This window comes from Egretta garzetta, unplaced genomic scaffold (assembly GCF_000687185.1).
Source record: "Egretta garzetta isolate BGI_Z169 unplaced genomic scaffold, ASM68718v1 scaffold425, whole genome shotgun sequence".
In the NCBI taxonomy this organism is placed as follows: domain Eukaryota; kingdom Metazoa; phylum Chordata; class Aves; order Pelecaniformes; family Ardeidae; genus Egretta; species Egretta garzetta.
The window spans coordinates 3,930,405-3,948,848 of NW_009259796.1; the positions used below are offsets into that span (position 1 = coordinate 3,930,405).

General features: G+C 43.6%; 1 protein-coding gene across 2 annotated transcripts; it reads right to left on the reverse strand.

The window, feature by feature from the left end:
• Window positions 1–454: 454 nt before the first annotated feature.
• On the reverse strand, window positions 455–17,758 carry MELTF (melanotransferrin). Of its 2 annotated transcripts, XM_009639765.2 has the most exons (16): window positions 17,531–17,758; window positions 14,870–15,024; window positions 11,079–11,178; window positions 10,140–10,322; window positions 9,660–9,816; window positions 8,727–8,794; window positions 7,784–7,971; window positions 7,419–7,599; window positions 6,545–6,696; window positions 6,012–6,108; window positions 4,956–5,150; window positions 3,424–3,580; window positions 2,628–2,695; window positions 2,337–2,524; window positions 1,336–1,534; window positions 455–548 (listed from the first exon to the last, which is right to left on the reverse strand). In XM_009639765.2, exons 1-16 carry the CDS (start codon window positions 17,574–17,576, stop codon window positions 478–480), a joined length of 2,205 nt encoding a protein of 734 aa, XP_009638060.1. In that variant the 5' UTR covers window positions 17,577–17,758; the 3' UTR covers window positions 455–477. The 2 variants fall into 2 exon arrangements, with proteins under 2 accessions (XP_009638060.1, XP_035751194.1); XM_035895301.1 differs by having other exon boundaries at window positions 455–1,534.
• Between the last annotated feature and the right edge of the window lie 686 nt (window positions 17,759–18,444).

Sequence of the window (18,444 nt, forward strand, 5' to 3'; positions counted from 1 at the left end):
GCGTAATCAAAGGTGTAGAGAGAGAAAGCCATGGCCAAGAGGCTTCAACTAAACGGCCAGAGGCATCATGGATCCCTGGCAGACGTGAGCAGAGCTCAGACCCAAGGACCTCAATCCTGTATAATCGTGGGTTTGGGTGCTGCTGCGTTGTCTCGCTACTTGCTACTGCAGACACAGCTCCAAAATCTAAAGTGAAATAGCAGGCAGACATTTTATCTCTTTTTCCTCTTAAACCCAGGTAACCTTGGAGCAAGTTAAATGGGTGAGAAAAGCTGGGAAGCAGGACAAGAGAAGCAAGGAGCGAGTGCTGATTTCCCAGAGAAGTGAGAAACTATGCAGTTTAGCTATCAGGCCAAAGTCTGGATAAATTGTAATTACTTCTTGTGTTTATTTGTTAGTTTTCATTTATTTACATTATTATCATCTAGTTTTACCAGGGCTTTTTTTTATTATGTTGAACGTCTTTTCATCCCGGGATCATGAGGTGGTAGGTGTAGCCAGGAGGACACTGCCTGCCAGCAGCACAGCAAAATTTGTTGTTACTGCAGCTATGGATGAAGATAAAGACCGAATGCCACAAGCCAGCAGATACAGACCAGTTAATCAGAAGTTAACTACTTGGTTTCACTAACAGCAAATAAAAGTTTCATGCACAGGCACTGGGATAACCCCACGCAGGAGGAGGACAGACACAAGTTTCTTGATAGAGATTGCATCAAATTGAAGATCACAGGGCAGATGACATCTCTCAATCAGCCAAGAACATGGGTTGTGGAAAGCCAACAAAAGCTCAATGGATGCACGTGTTTGGCTTCGTTCTTTCCTCTGACAACAGGTAGTCCCTCCAAGTCTCTCTGGCCACCTTCTTCGTCCAGTGACCTTGGAGATTCCCCCTACTGCATTCTACTGGAAGGTGGAGGACCTTGCCTGTGGCAGAAGCTGTATTCTGGACTGCAGGTTGTCTCTCTGTCCACAGCCTGTCCGTCCTCTGTGCACTTACCACTTCTGGCAGCAAAGCTCAGGAGAAGCTGCTGCCCCCAGCAACATTGTATTGCTGGCTTCTGCCCCAAACTCCACCCCATCCACATGGCCAGGGGCAGCTTCCAGCCCCATCCCAGTCCCCTGACAAGCAGGTGCTATTAGCACTTGCCCTGCAGAGAGGCAGGAAGAGGCATTCAAATGTTAGCACAGCACCATATCCAAAGAGCAGCTTATCTGAAGAGAAGATGGTAGGCCAGAGGTGGCCTGGAAGGTGCTAGTCCAAGCCTTAGATCTGACATAAAATAAGCAGGGGAATGACAGTAGTCATGAGCAGGTATTGTCTTATCGTATTACCTGCCCCAGAGCACTGTGGTGTTTGCATCCCTTCAAGGGACTCAATATATTCACTCCCCAGCCATTCTGCGTACGTCCTCCTCTCTTCCACTGGAACAATCTCAACAGCAGAATCCTTAAAGATCAAGTTTTTCCCTTGAAAAGTTGAAGAATCAAACATTTTGAATCCATTTTCATTGCTGCTATTTCCAAAGTAGACCTGAAAACAATGCAAAATTTTCAGTTATTTTGCAAGAATTAAGTGCCACATTCCTCTCGTACACCATGGAAGATGACAGGAACTGTTTTGTAGATGAAGAGTTCATACACAATTGCAGAATCTGTTAAGCGTTTGCTTTTAGATGCTCCAGTAGATTAGGTACAGAATTCTGCCACTGGCAATTACAAGAACACCATTTGTGATTCTGTTTTTTTAATTACTATCTGGAAAGAGCTGTATTTTAAAAAAATTCTTCTGTTTAAATACTGTTGTGTAATATAGGGTTTTGGCTGCACAGGAATTACAGAAATGACCGAAGACTAGCAGGGAGATAGCCAGTACTGCTTTTAAACTAGTTACCTTCAGTAGTGACAGGAGCCTAGCCGTGGCTGCCTAGATGGTTTACCATGTACGTGGCTGCAGCATAAATACAGCCAACAAATGTTGCATTCCTAGGAAAATCCCAGGATGGAGAAGCGCTAGCACGTATTCTATTTCTTGTAGACTTCAAAGTCATGCAGTTTGGGAGAACTCCTTAAGCTCCAGGAAGATTACTACTGAAACCAGTGGCTGGGCAAAAAGTGGAAATCCCTTGTGCACCAGGGTGGTTTTACTAGGGGAGCTATAGGGGTTGTATTCTACCTTCTCTGTCCCACTCCAACGACAGGGCCCTGCACAGTGCGCACGCTGCCGGTCCCATGATGCAGGGAACTTAATATGGCAGTGTGGTCCCGTTGTCTTTATCCTTGGTCTGCGTTAGACCATACGCAACTCCCCCACAGCACAGCTGGATTATTAATACCTGGGCTTTATCCAGTAGTCCATATAGAGCAAAAATGCTGATGTCTGGGTGAACCATGACGGCCTGGGCTGGCACCCGAGCCAGGTGACACTCAGCAAACTGGGTGACTTCGGCACGGGCACCATTGGGACACAGTAACTGGAAATCACTGGACTTCAAGTTTTGGGCCCAACTATCAGTATTCTTACCTGAAAAAAGAAAGTGGTCGTTGTCACTCATTAAATGCCTTAGAGCAAAGAAGTTCTAGAGAAATTACTGAGTTACAATAAAGAGATATGTAAAACCAAGTACCATCTGTGTTCTCAAACACTGTCGAGTGCTTCACAAAGGCCACATCTCCAGAGCCCTGTGCCAGGCACCTTTAGGAAATGAGAGATAAAAATTAAATTCAAAGCATCTTTATGTGAACCACATTTTGTTTTTCTGGTAACTGGTAAGTTGAGAATTCAGTTTTTCTTACATACTTTCCTGCAAACAAATGCTCTGGACTGTAAGGTAATAAGCAAAAACAGAGACATGTAGCATCCTGACAGAAGAGAAAACCAACATCTTTGCAAAGTATAAAAAAATATTTTGAATTGAGAATTTTGAAAGGACTACAGCAGAAAATTTTGATTAACAACAGTGTGAGAAACAACAGAAAAGGCCAGTGTTAGATGAGCAAAGAAAGAGAAGATACATTATGTGATACTCAATGCAGTATTCCCCATCTGCTAAGGCGCTTTCTCTCCTTGTACAAAGTATATACCCATTAAGACCTTTTTGAATAAAATAAGTTGTGTGCATAACCCAAGAGTTTACCAGATGCTGCATATGTGCATGTGGTGGGTGCCTATTGCTCTGTCATCAGACACTGTGGACTTGGCTGTTGGTTGTCTGGTTGGCGGTGGGCCAGGAAGCTGGCCAAAGGCTTTGACGTCACCTGTACTGCTGAAGACATCTGGGGACACACGTCCCACTTCATTTATGGCATGTGCCATCTAACTGCAGCAACAATAACCGCTTTTTGCTGACTGGGATGGAAAACAGTTCCTCCTTGCATTTTGACAAGCTGACAGACTAAACAACCACCACGTCTATTAATTACCTGAAGGCTCCGTCGTAGCTGTAATAACGTTCTTGGCTACTTGCACTGCATTTATTGTTTCCACTGTCATCTCCAATGCAGAGTTGACAGAGTTTTGATGGGTAATTGTCCAGCTTATCTGAAGGCACGCAGCTGGCAGAGAAAAACTCGCTCACAGCTGGGGAAAGACAGACAAACCAATGTAACGAGTGAAAAATGTGAGCTGTGAGCTCTTCGCAAGAAATGTAGTTACACTGTCATGAAGTTATAACCAATGCAGGTTTCAGTAGAACACTGAAAATGTGAGTTACAGTTGCCTTCCTGTAATTCACAAACTACGACTTTTAAAATATTTTCAAAGACTCCCTAATTGATTGTGTAATGAAACCAAAGAGCTTCCTGGGACACAGGAAACTGGCAAGCAAAATTCACATCTGGAGTCCTACGGTAATAGATCCTTTGCTTGTTGTGCTACACTGCTCCATTACTGAATACAGTTTGAAAATAAACGCAATAAAATAATTTACTCCAATGATATCCCAGAGCTGGAAGTACCACCTAGAGGGGATATGTCTGCATGCACAGTGTGCACAGTGTGAGTTTCTCTGGCTATCTTATTATTGATATCCAAGTTGGGTCAACACCCTCAAGCAAAAGCTGAGATAGCCCAGGTGAGAATGCAGGATTTTCAAGACTATATGATAAGCTTAAAGGTGATTAAATACAAGAAGCAATGGACTCTTCAAATGCATTTCTGAAAACTGGAATAAACTTTGGCATACTTTGATACACTGGAGGCCAGGGCTGCCATCGAGATGTATCTGGACAGGCTGGAGAAAAAGGCTGACAGGAACCTCAGCAAAGTTCAACAAAGGCGAAGGCAGAATCCTGCTTTTAGGATGGAGTAAGACCGTGAAAGGCTGGGGGCTGGCAGGCTGAAAACCAGCTCTGTAAAAAAAGGACCTGGAGATCCTGGTGGTCAGCAAGTTGACCAAGAGCCAGCAGAGTGCTTTTGTGCCCGTGAAGGCTAGCGGCATGCTGGGCTGTGTTAGTGGAGCAGTCGGGGGAAGTGCTGATCCTGCTCTGACATCTGTGCCAAGTTTTGAGTTCCAAGTGTTAGAAAGACATCGACATTCTAGAGCAAATACGGTGGAAGGAGAGTAGGATGCTCAGAGGGCTGGCGCACATGGCTTGGCACTTGCCAGGCTGAGAGCTGGGTTTGGTCAGCCTGGAGGTAAGACAACTAACAGTGTATTGCTGCCTTCATTTACATAGTGGGTTTTTCAAGAAGACAGAGCCAGATCCTTCTCAGAGATGCAGAGCAAAAGGTTGAGAAGCAACAGGCCAAAGTTACAAGAAGGAAAACTCTGATTAGATACAAGAAAAAAAATTCTTTATACCAAGGATGGTCAAACACTGGGATGGTTACATTAAAAACACAACACCCCTTCATAAACAGGTAAGCTTAATATAGAGCTATGAAATACCAAAATTACTTCTCTAACGAAAGTTTATAATTAGACTGTTTTTGATACGTAGTGCTGTTGTCTTACCTTGAGGAATACTACAGTCTCTGGTCTTAATAATGCCCCTCTTAATTAGGATACCGATGGGGATATTCCATCCAGCATTTCTCCCCAGTCCTGTGTGGCAGGACTTCTTCCCTTTCAGGTCACTGATGGTGAATGCATTGGACATATTTCGCTTCACTAATGCCACAGCGTAGTATGCATTGCTGCTGTCATCAGCTTGTGGAAAAAAACAAAACATGTTACAGCTGCCCTTACACATGCCCACTGCATAATGATCACCAACAGATCCATTACGCTTATCTGGTGCCAACTTCAGCTGCACCAACAACCGGCTAGTCAGGAAGTACGAATGTACACGTAATTACTCTTCACTTCTACTACTTCACAGTGTTGCATTCCCTTATAGCCTGTATACTGGTACTGCTAGGCACTTGAACTGAATAATCTAGAGACAAGCATGAAAGTGATGGTGTTAACGCCAGCTCTTATAAATACATCCCTCTGAAAAACAACATTTGAGTCATGAGTGACTTAGCAAAACTGCTTTAAAGAGTTATTTTTATGTGAAAACCTCAAACCTGTATTAAAATTTCCATGAGTTTTCCAGCGTATTGAAATTCTGCCTTAGTGACGCAGTGGACACAAGCCCTCCTTTCATAGGTGACTCTAAAGCAGCCAAGTTGACAGGAATAATTTGTTTCTAGCTAGAATCTACTATGCAATTTCTGTATTTCTCCTTCCGCTAAAAATATTTTGATTTTGTGAATACTATTTTTTTTTCCCATTGTAAATATTTTTTTTCAGAATTGAAAAGACAAATAAAGATGTACAAGACTCAAAACTGCCAAAGACTCAACCTGGTCCTGCAGCAGGACAGACAGAAGTTGCCACAAACTCATTGTAGGAACCCAACCCATACTTATTTCCTCCTCTATCCATGATGTGAGGATAATAACTCCCATTTCCTGTGAAAACAGCTTTCCCAGCAGGGCTAGGGAAGTCAGGCTGTGCTTTTAGAGCTGTTTTCAAACACCTTGGAAAAACAAGGTCTATATTTATGTTTCCTGACCTTCTTACCAGAGTAACTTTCTCCAGCAGCTGGTACAAGGCCGTATGTCTTCCCAGCTGTGTAAATATCAGCTCCACCCAGAACTACAGCATCACTTTCCCTTTTCTGAAAAATAAAATTTAGGATTTCTGTGAAAAAACAGCAGATACCTTCCCTGCTACAATGATGATACCTCTACCATCATACCTGTTTCATCTCAAAGGGCAAGTCTGACAGCAAAAGAGCAATACATTGCTAAAAAACCCCCCACAACCCAAACCTGTGTAAAGCATCATCAGTGAAATGGGGACAGGAAATTTCACACATACAGGCTTGAGCTAGATGGGCAACAATGCCCTCCTCACAACTGAAGATATCAGGGTTCAGACCCATCCACACTATGTGAGCTACACCTCACCTCCTCAACATCCAGCATTTCTACTGGTCACCTAAGTGTGCATAGATCCTACCTACCCAGCAGAGGGTAGATCTGATCCTACCTGCCCAGCAGAGAGCAGCTTGTGTTAATTTGGTTTATTGCACAAGGATTGTAGCAGCCTACCTGGATCAGCTCCATGCACTGCTCCTTTGTCTTGGCTGAAATACACTGAACTTCTGGTTTCAAATTCTTTTTCTTAAAGGCAACACCCATTTCACCACATTTCCAGATCTCCTCAGTGGATACAACACACCAGTTCAGGCTTTCTGGCAATGCTGCACAAAATTGGAAAGAAAATACTACAGTTCACTTCCTTTGTAATAGGCAAGCCTGCACACAGGCTTCCTCACCCCTGGCAGTCACTGAGCAACCCCCAGAAGAGACACGTCCGGGAGGCGGGGGGCTTTGCCATGGCACAGAGCACGCCTGGGAGGCTCAGCTGCCATGGTTGTTATGATTATTAAGCTTCTTAAGGCAGGGATTCTTACAACTTGTGTTTCTGACTTTGCCAGAATGCACATCAAGTAATTTCTACATTCTTCTGATAGAATAAAAGACCATAACACTTCAATAAAGAGCAATTGGGGGTTTCTTCAGCTTCTGGAGGAAATTCTCTGCTCAGGAACCCATTCATCCATTCTTTATAGACCACCTGAGGATTTACACAGCAACGCATTACTACTTCCCCTTGTTAGCAGGTAAGAAACGGAGGACCAGGTAGCAGTAGCAGCTTACCAGATTAATGGGTCTCATGCACCAGAAAGAGTAGAAAATGCCTGCATCTTATAACACAAAGTGGGCCAATTTGCAAAGGAAAGCATTCTGCAATGTGATGCTGTTTCCAGGTCATAAAGTGACCTTTCTTCATGTTCAAAGATTAGACTGGCATCTTGCCATAACCCTCCAGGAGTCAGAAGAATACAAAGCAGAATAAAGATGGTCTCTGTTATCAGCTACCTTGTTCATGATTGCAGATAGGAATCTAAAGACAACTTACTGTTGGGGTTGCAGCTCAGAGCTTGCATGGCATGAAGATACTCATCACCCAGCCATGCCTGGTAATTCTGATCTGTGATTGCAACAAGCTCTGTGGTGGAGTCTCTGAACAGAAGATTCTGGGCACTGTAGGCTGCGGAGTCAAACATCTGAAACTTGGCGCCTACTCCATTAAATCTTTGCTGTAACGTTAAAGAAAGAAAAAAAGCACCTGTCACACATCCGTCTGCCTGGGATGTGTGACATCCCACATCCCTCCAAACCCCACAGAGCTGAAGGTGCCCAGATACCCTGTCTTCAATTCAGCTAGACGGATGGGAGAACCCCTCTAAAATGCAACACACTGATGAAAAAACGGTGTCATACTTGTCCCTGGTTCAGGAGCTGGAATACAACTGTCCCGTCTATGTCAGGCCGCACAACCACGGCACGAGCTGGGATTCGGGCCAGGTGGCAGGTCCTCCACTCTGTCACATCAGCTGTGTTGCCATTGCGACACAGAAGCTGGAAGTCCCGGGAGCGAAGCCGCTGGGCCCACGAAGAAAGATTTCTTCCTGAAACCAGACAGAACACACTTATGGAACAGACATTAGGTGGGGCTGATGCTTCTGGCTCCGCATCTGCTCTAAGCATCACATGTACGTGTGGAGCAGAACACACATCTCCTGGGGCCGCCTTTGAACTATTCCTGCCTGCACGATATATCCCACACCATCTACGTGGTCCTTTAGTCTTGTATCTCTGATAGGACAATAAACAGCTTAACACCTGTGAGACTGCACTCTACTGGACTGGGGTCTGCAGCAATCAAGAGCCCAGGATCAGCCCTAAGCCCAGGATCATGTACAACTTTTTTTTGGTTTTGTTTTTTTTTCCCCCCCTGATGGACGGACAGGCCCAGTATACTAACGTCACGTTACGCTTAAGGTAGATATCGCAATGTGCCAGACAGGGCAGGCCACATCTTGTTAACCTTCTGCTAGTCTCTGCTGAAATCCCTGGGTAAGGCAGGAGCAATGTAACAGCCCAGGTCTGTATAAAACTAAGAGTTTAGTGCTGTTTAAGCTCTCTTCCCAGAAGAATCTGAAGATTCCACCTTTAACCTTTACTGAAACCATCAAGCATTTAAAAAAAAAAAAGATCCTCTATCTCCTGGTACATACATCTGTGGGTACATCTGTTTTCACTAGTAGAGCATTTTTTGCCAATTCCTCAATTCAAAATACATCAAACATTTGACATTATACCATCATGGCAGACACCAGACTTCAGACCTTGCAGCCACTGTTCAACAAGCTGGATTACTCACCATCTGTATATTCAGGCACTGTGCTGTGCTTCACAAAAGCAACCTCTCCAGCACCTTCAGCCAAACACCTGGTAAATATAAACCCAACCACAAAGATGTGTTACAAAGCACAGCTCCCGTGCACTGGACACTGTCAGCTGAGGGCTGCATGCTGCATTCCGTCAGCCACAGACCAGTGACCTATTTCCCTGTGCTGAGAGTTTTGCTCAAGGCAGAGACTAGCGGCTGTTAGAGCACGAAGTAAACTATCACCACCATTTGGTGAACATGGACAACACGTTCAGTGCTGCGTGTGACAAACTCCATGACCTTCTTTGTCCAGGAGCGTTCTCTGTCTAAGGCAGTTGCACAATCCTTTGGGGAACAGGCAGAGAGGAGCAAGTGTTCCGCACGAGCAAACTCTGCCCTTGCTCCGTCAGTGCTGTTACGCAGGGACTGGGAGCTGCAACACAGCACACAGACAGGAAGGAGAAAAATAAGGGAAAGATTGGTGTGCAAAAATGGAGGGCAGAGCAGCTCAGTAACTCAGTGCAACTGAGGTGGGATGACTGAAATAGCTGAGTAGGGCAGCAGTTCAGCTCTCAGACTCCAAGGGTCACCAGGTTTTACTGGGAAAGATACGGCCTGCTGCAGCAAACACTCAAACTTGTGTCAACTGGACAAAGCAAACAGCAATGGGATTTCCCTGCCAGGTATAAATGCTAAATATGCGTTTGGTTTTAGTACTCAGGTATTAATACCTGAACTAGTGCGTTTAGAACTGTTTTTGTTCAGTCACTAGGTCTCAAGCATGGTTGCCCTAATGCAATAGCAGATTTTCTAACAAGATGAACTGGAAGTTTTCTGGCTTCAAATTTCCTGTCAGTGAGGCCTGGACATGATGGCCACGGATAGAGTATAACAATAAAAAGGAGACAGAGCTATGATTTTTACCTGAAAGCCCCACTGTAGCCATAATACTGCTCTTGGGAATTTCGTTTGCATTTGTTCTGCCCAGCTGCATCCCCTTTGCAGAGCTGACAGAGGGATTCGGGATAGTTTACGCCACTCGCTCCAGGAACACAGCTTGCATTGAAATAGTCACTTACAGCTAAATGGGGAATTAGAATGAGAAATTTTTAGCAGTGAATAATGATCCTACAATCTCATTTTAACACATTTTAACACAGTGTATCTCTAAAAACATTTAGAAAGGAAAAGTCATCTTGTTCTTAAAAGATGGTTTCCAAGTTTAAAAAAAAAAAACCTGCAGCCTTCATCAGACCTATGTTAGGTCTATTCCATCTTACAAGGAGCATCAAAGCCAAGGAACAAAACAGCAGCTGGAACCACACATTTCTGCCCACATGCAGGGTCCCAAGCCCATACGGGAAGGCACTGTTGAAGAACAGATCTCTGCCCTGCAGCTCGTACCTTTTGGAAGGTCACATCCCATCACTGCCAGGCGCCCGCTGTCAATTAGATAACCCACTGGCACATCCCAGCCTGCAGTTCTGTTGATGCCTGTGTGACATGAGCGGACACCCTTCAAGCTGTTGATGGTGATGCTGGAGCTCTTCCTCACCACAGCCACGGCATAATAGGACGTTCCAATCTCTGCAGCGTAGGGAGAAAGAGAAGCAAGAGAAGTAGCCTTGCAGCAGCGCTGTGGTGAGATACACTGATTTGTGGCCTCTTCTGGCTCCCCTACCCACAGGCAAGTCACATTGTTCACATCCTTGGTGAGAACCTGCTGACTGTGACCTGCTGACTGACATTATCTTTTCAGTGTGAAATGTCTCCATTAAAGGCCACAGGCAACCCGCTCTAACTTTGAAGGTCACCCTGCTTTGAAAGGGAGGAGGGATAAAAGACATCCAGAGGTTCCTTCCAAGAAGGAATTTTTTACGATTCTAAATATATTTGGAATGAAGTAAAACCAATATAATGAATAGTAAAAAAAAAAAAAAAATTCCCCAGTTGTCTACTAATTTGATATTAATTTTGACACAATATATAACAATTTATGCTTTAGCAATTAATTAATCTGCAAAGTATGGAACAGAGAAGATGGCAAGAAGCAAGACAGTAAAAAAACAAAACCAGAAAGAAAACCCAACCCAACAAACTTATTACAGGAAGGGCTATTTTGACTTAACTGTTTCAGAACAGACTCTGCCACAGCCCTGCATCTCTCATTTCCCCCAAATGTTCTGTTACGGGCAGGAACCTCTAAGAAGGAACCTGACCATTACCTAATGTTTACTGTTTGAAGTCTTCAAGAGAAGGACCCCAAAATAAAATGGAAACAGTAAAAATGCATAAGAAAAAGCTTGTATTAAGTAATCTAAATGTTATTTAGTTAGAATATACCTTGGTCATATAATTCCCCAACCACAGGTTTCAGACCATGCTCCTTTCCAGCCTGGTAAATCAAGCGGCCATCCAGTGTCACTGCATCTGCCAAATCATCCTGTGCAGACACCAGGACAGAATACACGTTGAAGCTTAATTATCAGTATTTCTCCACAGCCAGATGCAGAGTACCCATGAATTTAAGAGAAGAGGCCCCTTAATCTGCATTTGTGAGTTTTCTCCAAAAAGTTCTTTTAGGGCACTCAAATTTCTGAAGAACAATTACCAAGAAAGATTTTATAGCTTCAAAACTGCCTGCCTGCAGAAACAATGCAGAAACCAGCCCTGAACCGCGATGGCCTCATAGTCCAAGGGAATCTTAGAAATGAATCCTACAGCTCTGTGATGAATCTTAATGCCCATCAATTTGGAGTTTCATTCATCTTTATAGCTAGTGCCCCGAAGCCTGAAGATTTAAATAAATATATTTTTGAGGTCATACACAGATAGATTGAAGTAACGCCTTCTGGGGCTGCAAAGTCTGAATGCCAAACTGTACTCAAAAGCAACCTTAAACCATGTTGGCTTGTACCTCAGCAGACAAACAGCCACACATTTTGGGAGAGGGGAAGCAGATGGCAGTGCATTTTGGAGGAGGAAAGCATCTAAAAAGACTCTGCAAAGTGGGGGAATACAAGTCTGGGAAATCAACTGCTGGGAAGGTGTCCGACAACGCCATATTCTTTTCAACCGATTACAACACCAAGCTGGCTGGAATCCTGCTACAGATGCAGGATTGCTCTGGATAGCACAGGACAGGGCTTCCCTCAGCAGCACGGACTAGAAAGTGCTACACGCACCACGGACCAGCTGAACCCAGTGCACTCTGTGTACTGAACCCAGTGGAAGCCAGGAGAGGGCATCTCACACAGAGACAAGATACTGCTGAGAAAATAACCAGCAGGTTGACGTTTTGCATTTCTAAGCTGATTCCAAGTTTCTTATCAGTTTGCTTAACCGTTTGGCGTTGGAGGGGGTGATTTAGTTTACCCTTCCCTTGGCAGCTTGCTGAGCATTGGTCAGGGTAGGGCTAGGACTGTGCTGCCTGGTACACCACAGCAATTTCCCACAGGCTAAGCCACATAAAAAGCTTGAAGTTTTTTTAAGGGATCATGTGAGAGCATAGTTAGTACACTGATGTTGATACCTATATTAGATTTGAAGTTGTCACGTAGTTTGAAATATTTTACTTATGTGGCTCAAGGGAGAAAAAAAGATTATGTACATTAATTGGCTGAAACAATAGATGTCCTGACAGTTACTTCTCATAAATGAGAGCTGAACAAAGCTGCAAGGGAACGTGGAGAGGAGTAGGGGTTGAGAGATATTTGCATCTTAAAGAACAGACACAATCTTTCTGGAATAACCAGATCTGATATTCCCACCAGTGAGAGTCAAAGCATAAGCCAACAGTTTAAGAATTGTATATGGCCTGCTGTTTAGAAGGGACATCTGACAGCGAGAGGAAGAGGAGGGAGTTAGAAGGACCTTACCCTCAGGGAGAACAAAATGGGCCTCTAGAACTGGTGGTGGACAAGAAACAGCAGATAAAATGGGAAGGGCTCGCCACAGAAGACAAGGCCCGTATTACGTGGACACATTTCCATGCGAGATAGCACTTTTCTGATAGGAAAGCTGAGCCTTTGAGTTCTGTATAGCAGAAGAGCCTCCCATCAATAGCTTGTGCATAAATAACAGAACAAGACAGAAAAAATGCCTATTGTTGTATTCAACGTGAAGCATTTTACAGGCTACAGACCTCTCCTTTACATGCGTACAATCACTGCTGAGGTGGCATATCAGCAACAGCGTGGGTGGTTTGGGTTTTTTTTGTAGCAAGCATTTGCCAATACATTTAGCAAAAGCACAGGATTATTCCACATATGATTTTTTTTATAAGTACCTGTGTGATGGTAATACCCTGTTAATTATTTTCAGAGGGACTTCATTTCTGTGTCACAACATTTGAGAATTACCTACAGAAGTGTTTAAAGACCTGCTGAAGAACAGCTCTGGTCACATTAAATATTGTCAGTGTCCCTGGTTTAATATTTAGACATTTCTCAATTTTTTAACATCTTCAAAGAAAAAGGTTTTTTACTTTATCCATGTGCTAACACATTCACAGGACTAAGTCCAAGCTACATAGTGTCATAAACCAGCATATCTCTGCCTGCTCAGCCGCTGCGTCCCACTCCCTTTTTGGCCTCAAAGAGCAGAGTTCAGTGCAGATGCGGGCTCAGGGGTTCCACACAGTCACACACAGAGTAGGCCAGCCTAAACATTTAGTAGATTGTTAGTACAAGGTAAAAAAAGAAAGAGGTCTCAAGGACAAAGTCTCATCTGCAGCCTGACAGTGAAGTTTCATTTTATCAGAAAGCTACTTACTCATGGTATCCACCTGCAGGTTTCTGAGTTCAGCTAATCAAGTTTTACAGGAATCCAAGGGTGCCTGCTGCTTGCAGTGGCTTACAAATGCAATTCTTTGTGCGCTGTATTTCAGAAGCAGATGCTCATCAGCCCTTTCAATATCCTGCTTTGCAGAGTCTAACAGGTCCCTCTGTGGAATGCAGCGATCAGCCACACGGCTTTAGGAAGATCTGACATTAGAAAGTAGTTCCTGTCTAATCCCGAGGTAAGATCTACATATGTATCGATATCTGCTCCTAACAGCCTTCAACACAGCTTTGACTTCCTCGCTCAGGAACAGTATTTATCAAGAGGCAATGCAGTAATTTTAGTAGTCAGACAACCCTTCTGCCTCTGTTGGCAAAAATTTACAAGATACCGACTTCTGAAATTGGTTCCTTTTTTTCTGGCCATGCAACCAGCTGCCTCATCTCCCTTCAAACTACTCTGCCAGGCTGCTTTTTCTGGCTCTGAACCTCTTGTCCTTGACAGGCTGCATCTCCTCCACAAAACCCTGGTTTTTGGGCATGTCTACACAGGACACACAAAGAATATTATTTATTAACATGGCCAGACATCCTCCCCTTCCCCCCCACATCCCTACCAGCAGAGACAACCATGATCACCCGCCTCCCCATTTCCTCCAATATCCACTTGTTGCCTCCCACTCCCACCTAAGGCGGGAATGATTTTCCACACATCATTTTGCAAAGCCACATGTTTACAGTCTTTAAAACCTTCCCCAGAGCCGTGCTCCTTTTGGAAACTGAGCACGGTCTGGGCAGCTGAATTAATACAGCTGGGTTTCATGCCCTTTGCTCACCCCACTTTTCTTGCTCTTGTACTCCAGTATTGGGAGATTTGATTTGGCTTTACACTCATCATCTGTACATACAGTGATTTCCATGATGGGACCCTGAAATGCAAGTTTGATCCAGGCTCAGCAGCATAGGTTTAACTACTGTCTGCATCTTATAGCTCCACCTCTTCTTAAATACCTGCTCAATAAATCTGACACAATTCTCAAATCAAAGAGTAGTATTTGGGATGAAATATTTAAGACCTTTGCTGTGTTCCTAACAACTGGCCATATGTGATTAGCCAAACAGATGACACAGGGCCATTCTGACATCCAGGTTTGTATGTTTATACCTTTATGTCTTTTTTTTAAAAAAAAAGAAAAAAAAAAAGCTTTGATTTTTCAGATATATGAATGCCAGGAGGCATATGGTCAGCTGCCTGGGTCACAGATGCTCACTGGAGAGCTGTGTACATCACCACATTATTATTAGGCACATGGGGAAATGAAACCAACGACACTGCTGTCACTCACAGCTCACCTTGATCATCTGGGTACAGTTAGCCGCTGATCCCCCTGCTGTACACTCCAGAGGTGGACGGATGCCAGCCCCACCAAAGGCCTTCCTCATGTCATTACACTTGGAAAGTTCTTGCTCAGAGACAGTGCACCACCGGACACGTTCCAGGCCGAGAGCTGCAAACAAAACGCCAAGAGAAAACATAGAACACATCAGTGCCCTTGTAACAGAGCTTACCATTTAAAGGTTCCCACAGAGCCAACCCTGCATTCCATCCCTCCTCCCAAAACAGAAAAAGACGACAGGGCTCTTTCATCTGTGATTCTTTAGAGATGGTTCCCACTTTCATTCAGATTGGCACAAACACTGATTTTTTTTTGACTGGAAACAGGATAGGCTCAGATACTGAAACCTGATGGCATTTGCCTCTGACATATGAAATATGGGTACCACAGAACAGATTAGGGTGTCCAGACTATTCTTAAAACTTCACAGAATACATAATCTTTTCTCAACACAAAAGTGTTTAAAATGATTATTTAAACTGATACACTTCAAAACCAAAGAGACTGTCCAAAGATAACTCTGTCTCAAGCACTGCTGGTTAGTACCTGGAGTACTCCCCAGGAGTACTTTTTGGCCTGAATAAAAAAAAAAAAAAAAAAAAAAAATTTTTAAGGGCTTAAAAAAAATTTCATATGAGGCCGTTTCCACAGTCACGAAAAGGGGAGGGTGTTCCATGAATGAAAAGACTCAAGTATAGTAGTGGAGATTCCATTAACCAGTGAAGAAAGATATCTTCCAGTAGGCCCAGCCACTACCCTTCTAGGGCCCAAAGCTACAAACACCTTGTTGCTTTCATAAGGATATGTCATCATGCGCAAACGGCACGGCTGTACATAAAATGCGTATGCAAGCATGGTTTATGCTGATAAACAGGCACAGATCATTTTTGTAAGCAAGGGGTCACCACATTCCACTGCTTTTCTACAATTTTGATTTTTCAGTAGGAGTCTGCTGTAAGTTATTTGTCACATGGTTTTTAGAAAAATCTACTTCCCCACCATTGAGACACCACACCTAACTTTGCAAGTTAAAATTACTCCACGAGCGCTCAGTAGTAGCCGTGCACGTTTTCTGACTTAGTGGCTGCAGACTAAACAAGATCCTTGATGCCACAAAGCTCGTTTTGCACCCGATTCTGGAACAGAGGGTTTGGCTTGCTGTTCTGCTGCAACTCAGAGCCAACTCTACTGCTGTCAACAAACATTAAGTCAGACTTGGGAAGCTCGCAGGAAGCTTTCATGGCAGCATGGGCTAGGAGAGGGAGAAACAACTGCCCACCTCCGAGTTGCAGGAATTCTGAGAACCAAGATGGTCAGAAGAAAAGCACAACAGGGTCACGGTAAAAAGGCATTTCACAGAAACTTAACGTCTACCTCATCTACCTGGGTGAAATTTTCACCATTAGTTTCTTGGGGCAGGAGGACGAACCTAGGTTTTCATTAATAAAGGGGCTTGGGTTTTCCTTCTCCTAAACACAAGCAAATGGAAATTAAATCTGGGTCTCAGCATCTCCACATGTATGGCTATGTGCCGTTCTTCAGCCCCGTCATTCTGGTTTTAGATATAAACACACAGGAGATAATGCATGAATTGTATGAAGAAATCATTGGACACATACACCTGAGACATGAAACAAAGCTCATCTGGCTCCGCATTTCAGCCAAAACAGTGAAACAGCATTAATCTGTTGGGTTTTTCCTCACTCATCTAAAAGAGGTAATTAATTTGTCCCTTGCCAAATTGCTGAACTTTGTTGTTACAGGAAAGCCAGATGCCGGGCAATTTCCCATTTCCTTCTTTACACATTAACCCATTTGAAGTGGGCTCGAGTACAGACAAGGTCTGTAGTTAGCCTCTCTCCCTAATGCCAACCAAGCAGGTCAGTCTCTGAATCCAAGGTTATTCACAATTTTGGGCCTTCTGTGTATCTGTAGATATGGCAGGAGCTGGCAACTTCCATTTGAAATAAGCTCATGGTCCTAAACACACATATAACTACTACCACTGGCAAACATCCAATTAACTCCTTTGCTGAAAGTAACAGTACTACATTGTGTAACATCTTATCAAATGGCTATTAATACCACTATTAATGCACTATCAAGGGCTTCCAGCAGAAACAATGTAAAACAACAATAACAAAAAAGAGACTTATACTAGGATCATTTCTTTTTGAAGAACTGTGGAGTGCTTCAGAAACAGCATCTACACCTCTGGTGAAATTAAAAGCATTTGCCATTAGAATTTGTGAATGGCAGGAGGAAGCCAACATGTCGCACAGAGCGCGATACGTGGAATAAGGCAATTATTTCTGTTTTTCCAAAATAAGTATCTTAGAACACACTTGTGAGAAACGGACAACATTGAACCAAAAGAAGCAGATTCAGTGCTGAGGAAATACAAGGTGTGACACCAACGAGTCAAGACACATACCTGGTGCCCAATACAGCTTTTTCTACTCCTTTTCTATTATTTCTATTATTTCTTTCTATTCCTTTTCCTGACTGTATAAGATTGGTTCTGAAATTATTCTAGTTTCCTTCTGCTCTCTCACATCCCATACAAGTCAACACCAAAGACACCATGCCACAGCAAAAGTTTTTGGAGGGCACTTACCAGCATGAAAGAAGAGAAGATAGAAGACATTTCTAGAACTCTTCATGCTGAAAATGTGGGGATTTGTGCTTCTTCCAGCCTTCAGAGTCCCCAGAGATCAAGGCATCGGCAAGTGTGCTCTCCCCAACCTGCTCCTCAGAGAAAGTCAGCAGCATGAACTTGCAGGTGCACTTTGTTCAACATTTTATCTTGCTTACCTTGGCACACGTCACCTCATAAAGACTACAGGGAAAAAAAGCCTACAGCTCTTCACACTGCCTCTTCGGTTGAAAAAAAAAAAAAAAAAAATTCAGACAAGGAAATTGCAAAATATCTGAGGCACCAATGAGGTTGATACTGCTTTAGCACCACCTATAGACTTTGATAAACAGCTACACACTGACTCATAGGGGTAAGGCAGGGCTGGCTAAAGAGAACTCATACTGAAAATGAGGATTTATGTATTCCCTATGTGTTGGGGCTCAGGAAGCAAAAGCAGATTCAGGCTGAGCGCTTTATCTGACAGAGCTGATGGTCACTTTTTTTGCCACATTCTCAGCGTTGTCATGAATCCCATAAAGCCACAGAAAGAAACCCAGGCTTTTACAATAGTGAAGCCTATACACTCTGCAGGTGGTACAGTGCCTGCTAAGTGCATGTCTCCTGAAATTTAATAGCAAGTGCTATGAAATAGCTGATGTAGTTTGATCTTTTTAAAGGTTTTAAAGAAGACCCAGGAAGGCTTCTCTCTCCCAGGAAGAGTAAAAAGTCTGCTGACAACAGCTCTGTTAAAAGCTGCTGTGACTTTTAGACTAGCTTTCACAGAGCAATGCTCATTTGTGCTGCCCTTTTCTTCATTTCTCATTAGTCAATGAACTGCAGCTGCCTCTAACACTTTGTTTAGATAAAAGCCATTTAATGCTGCTTTGCTCTGC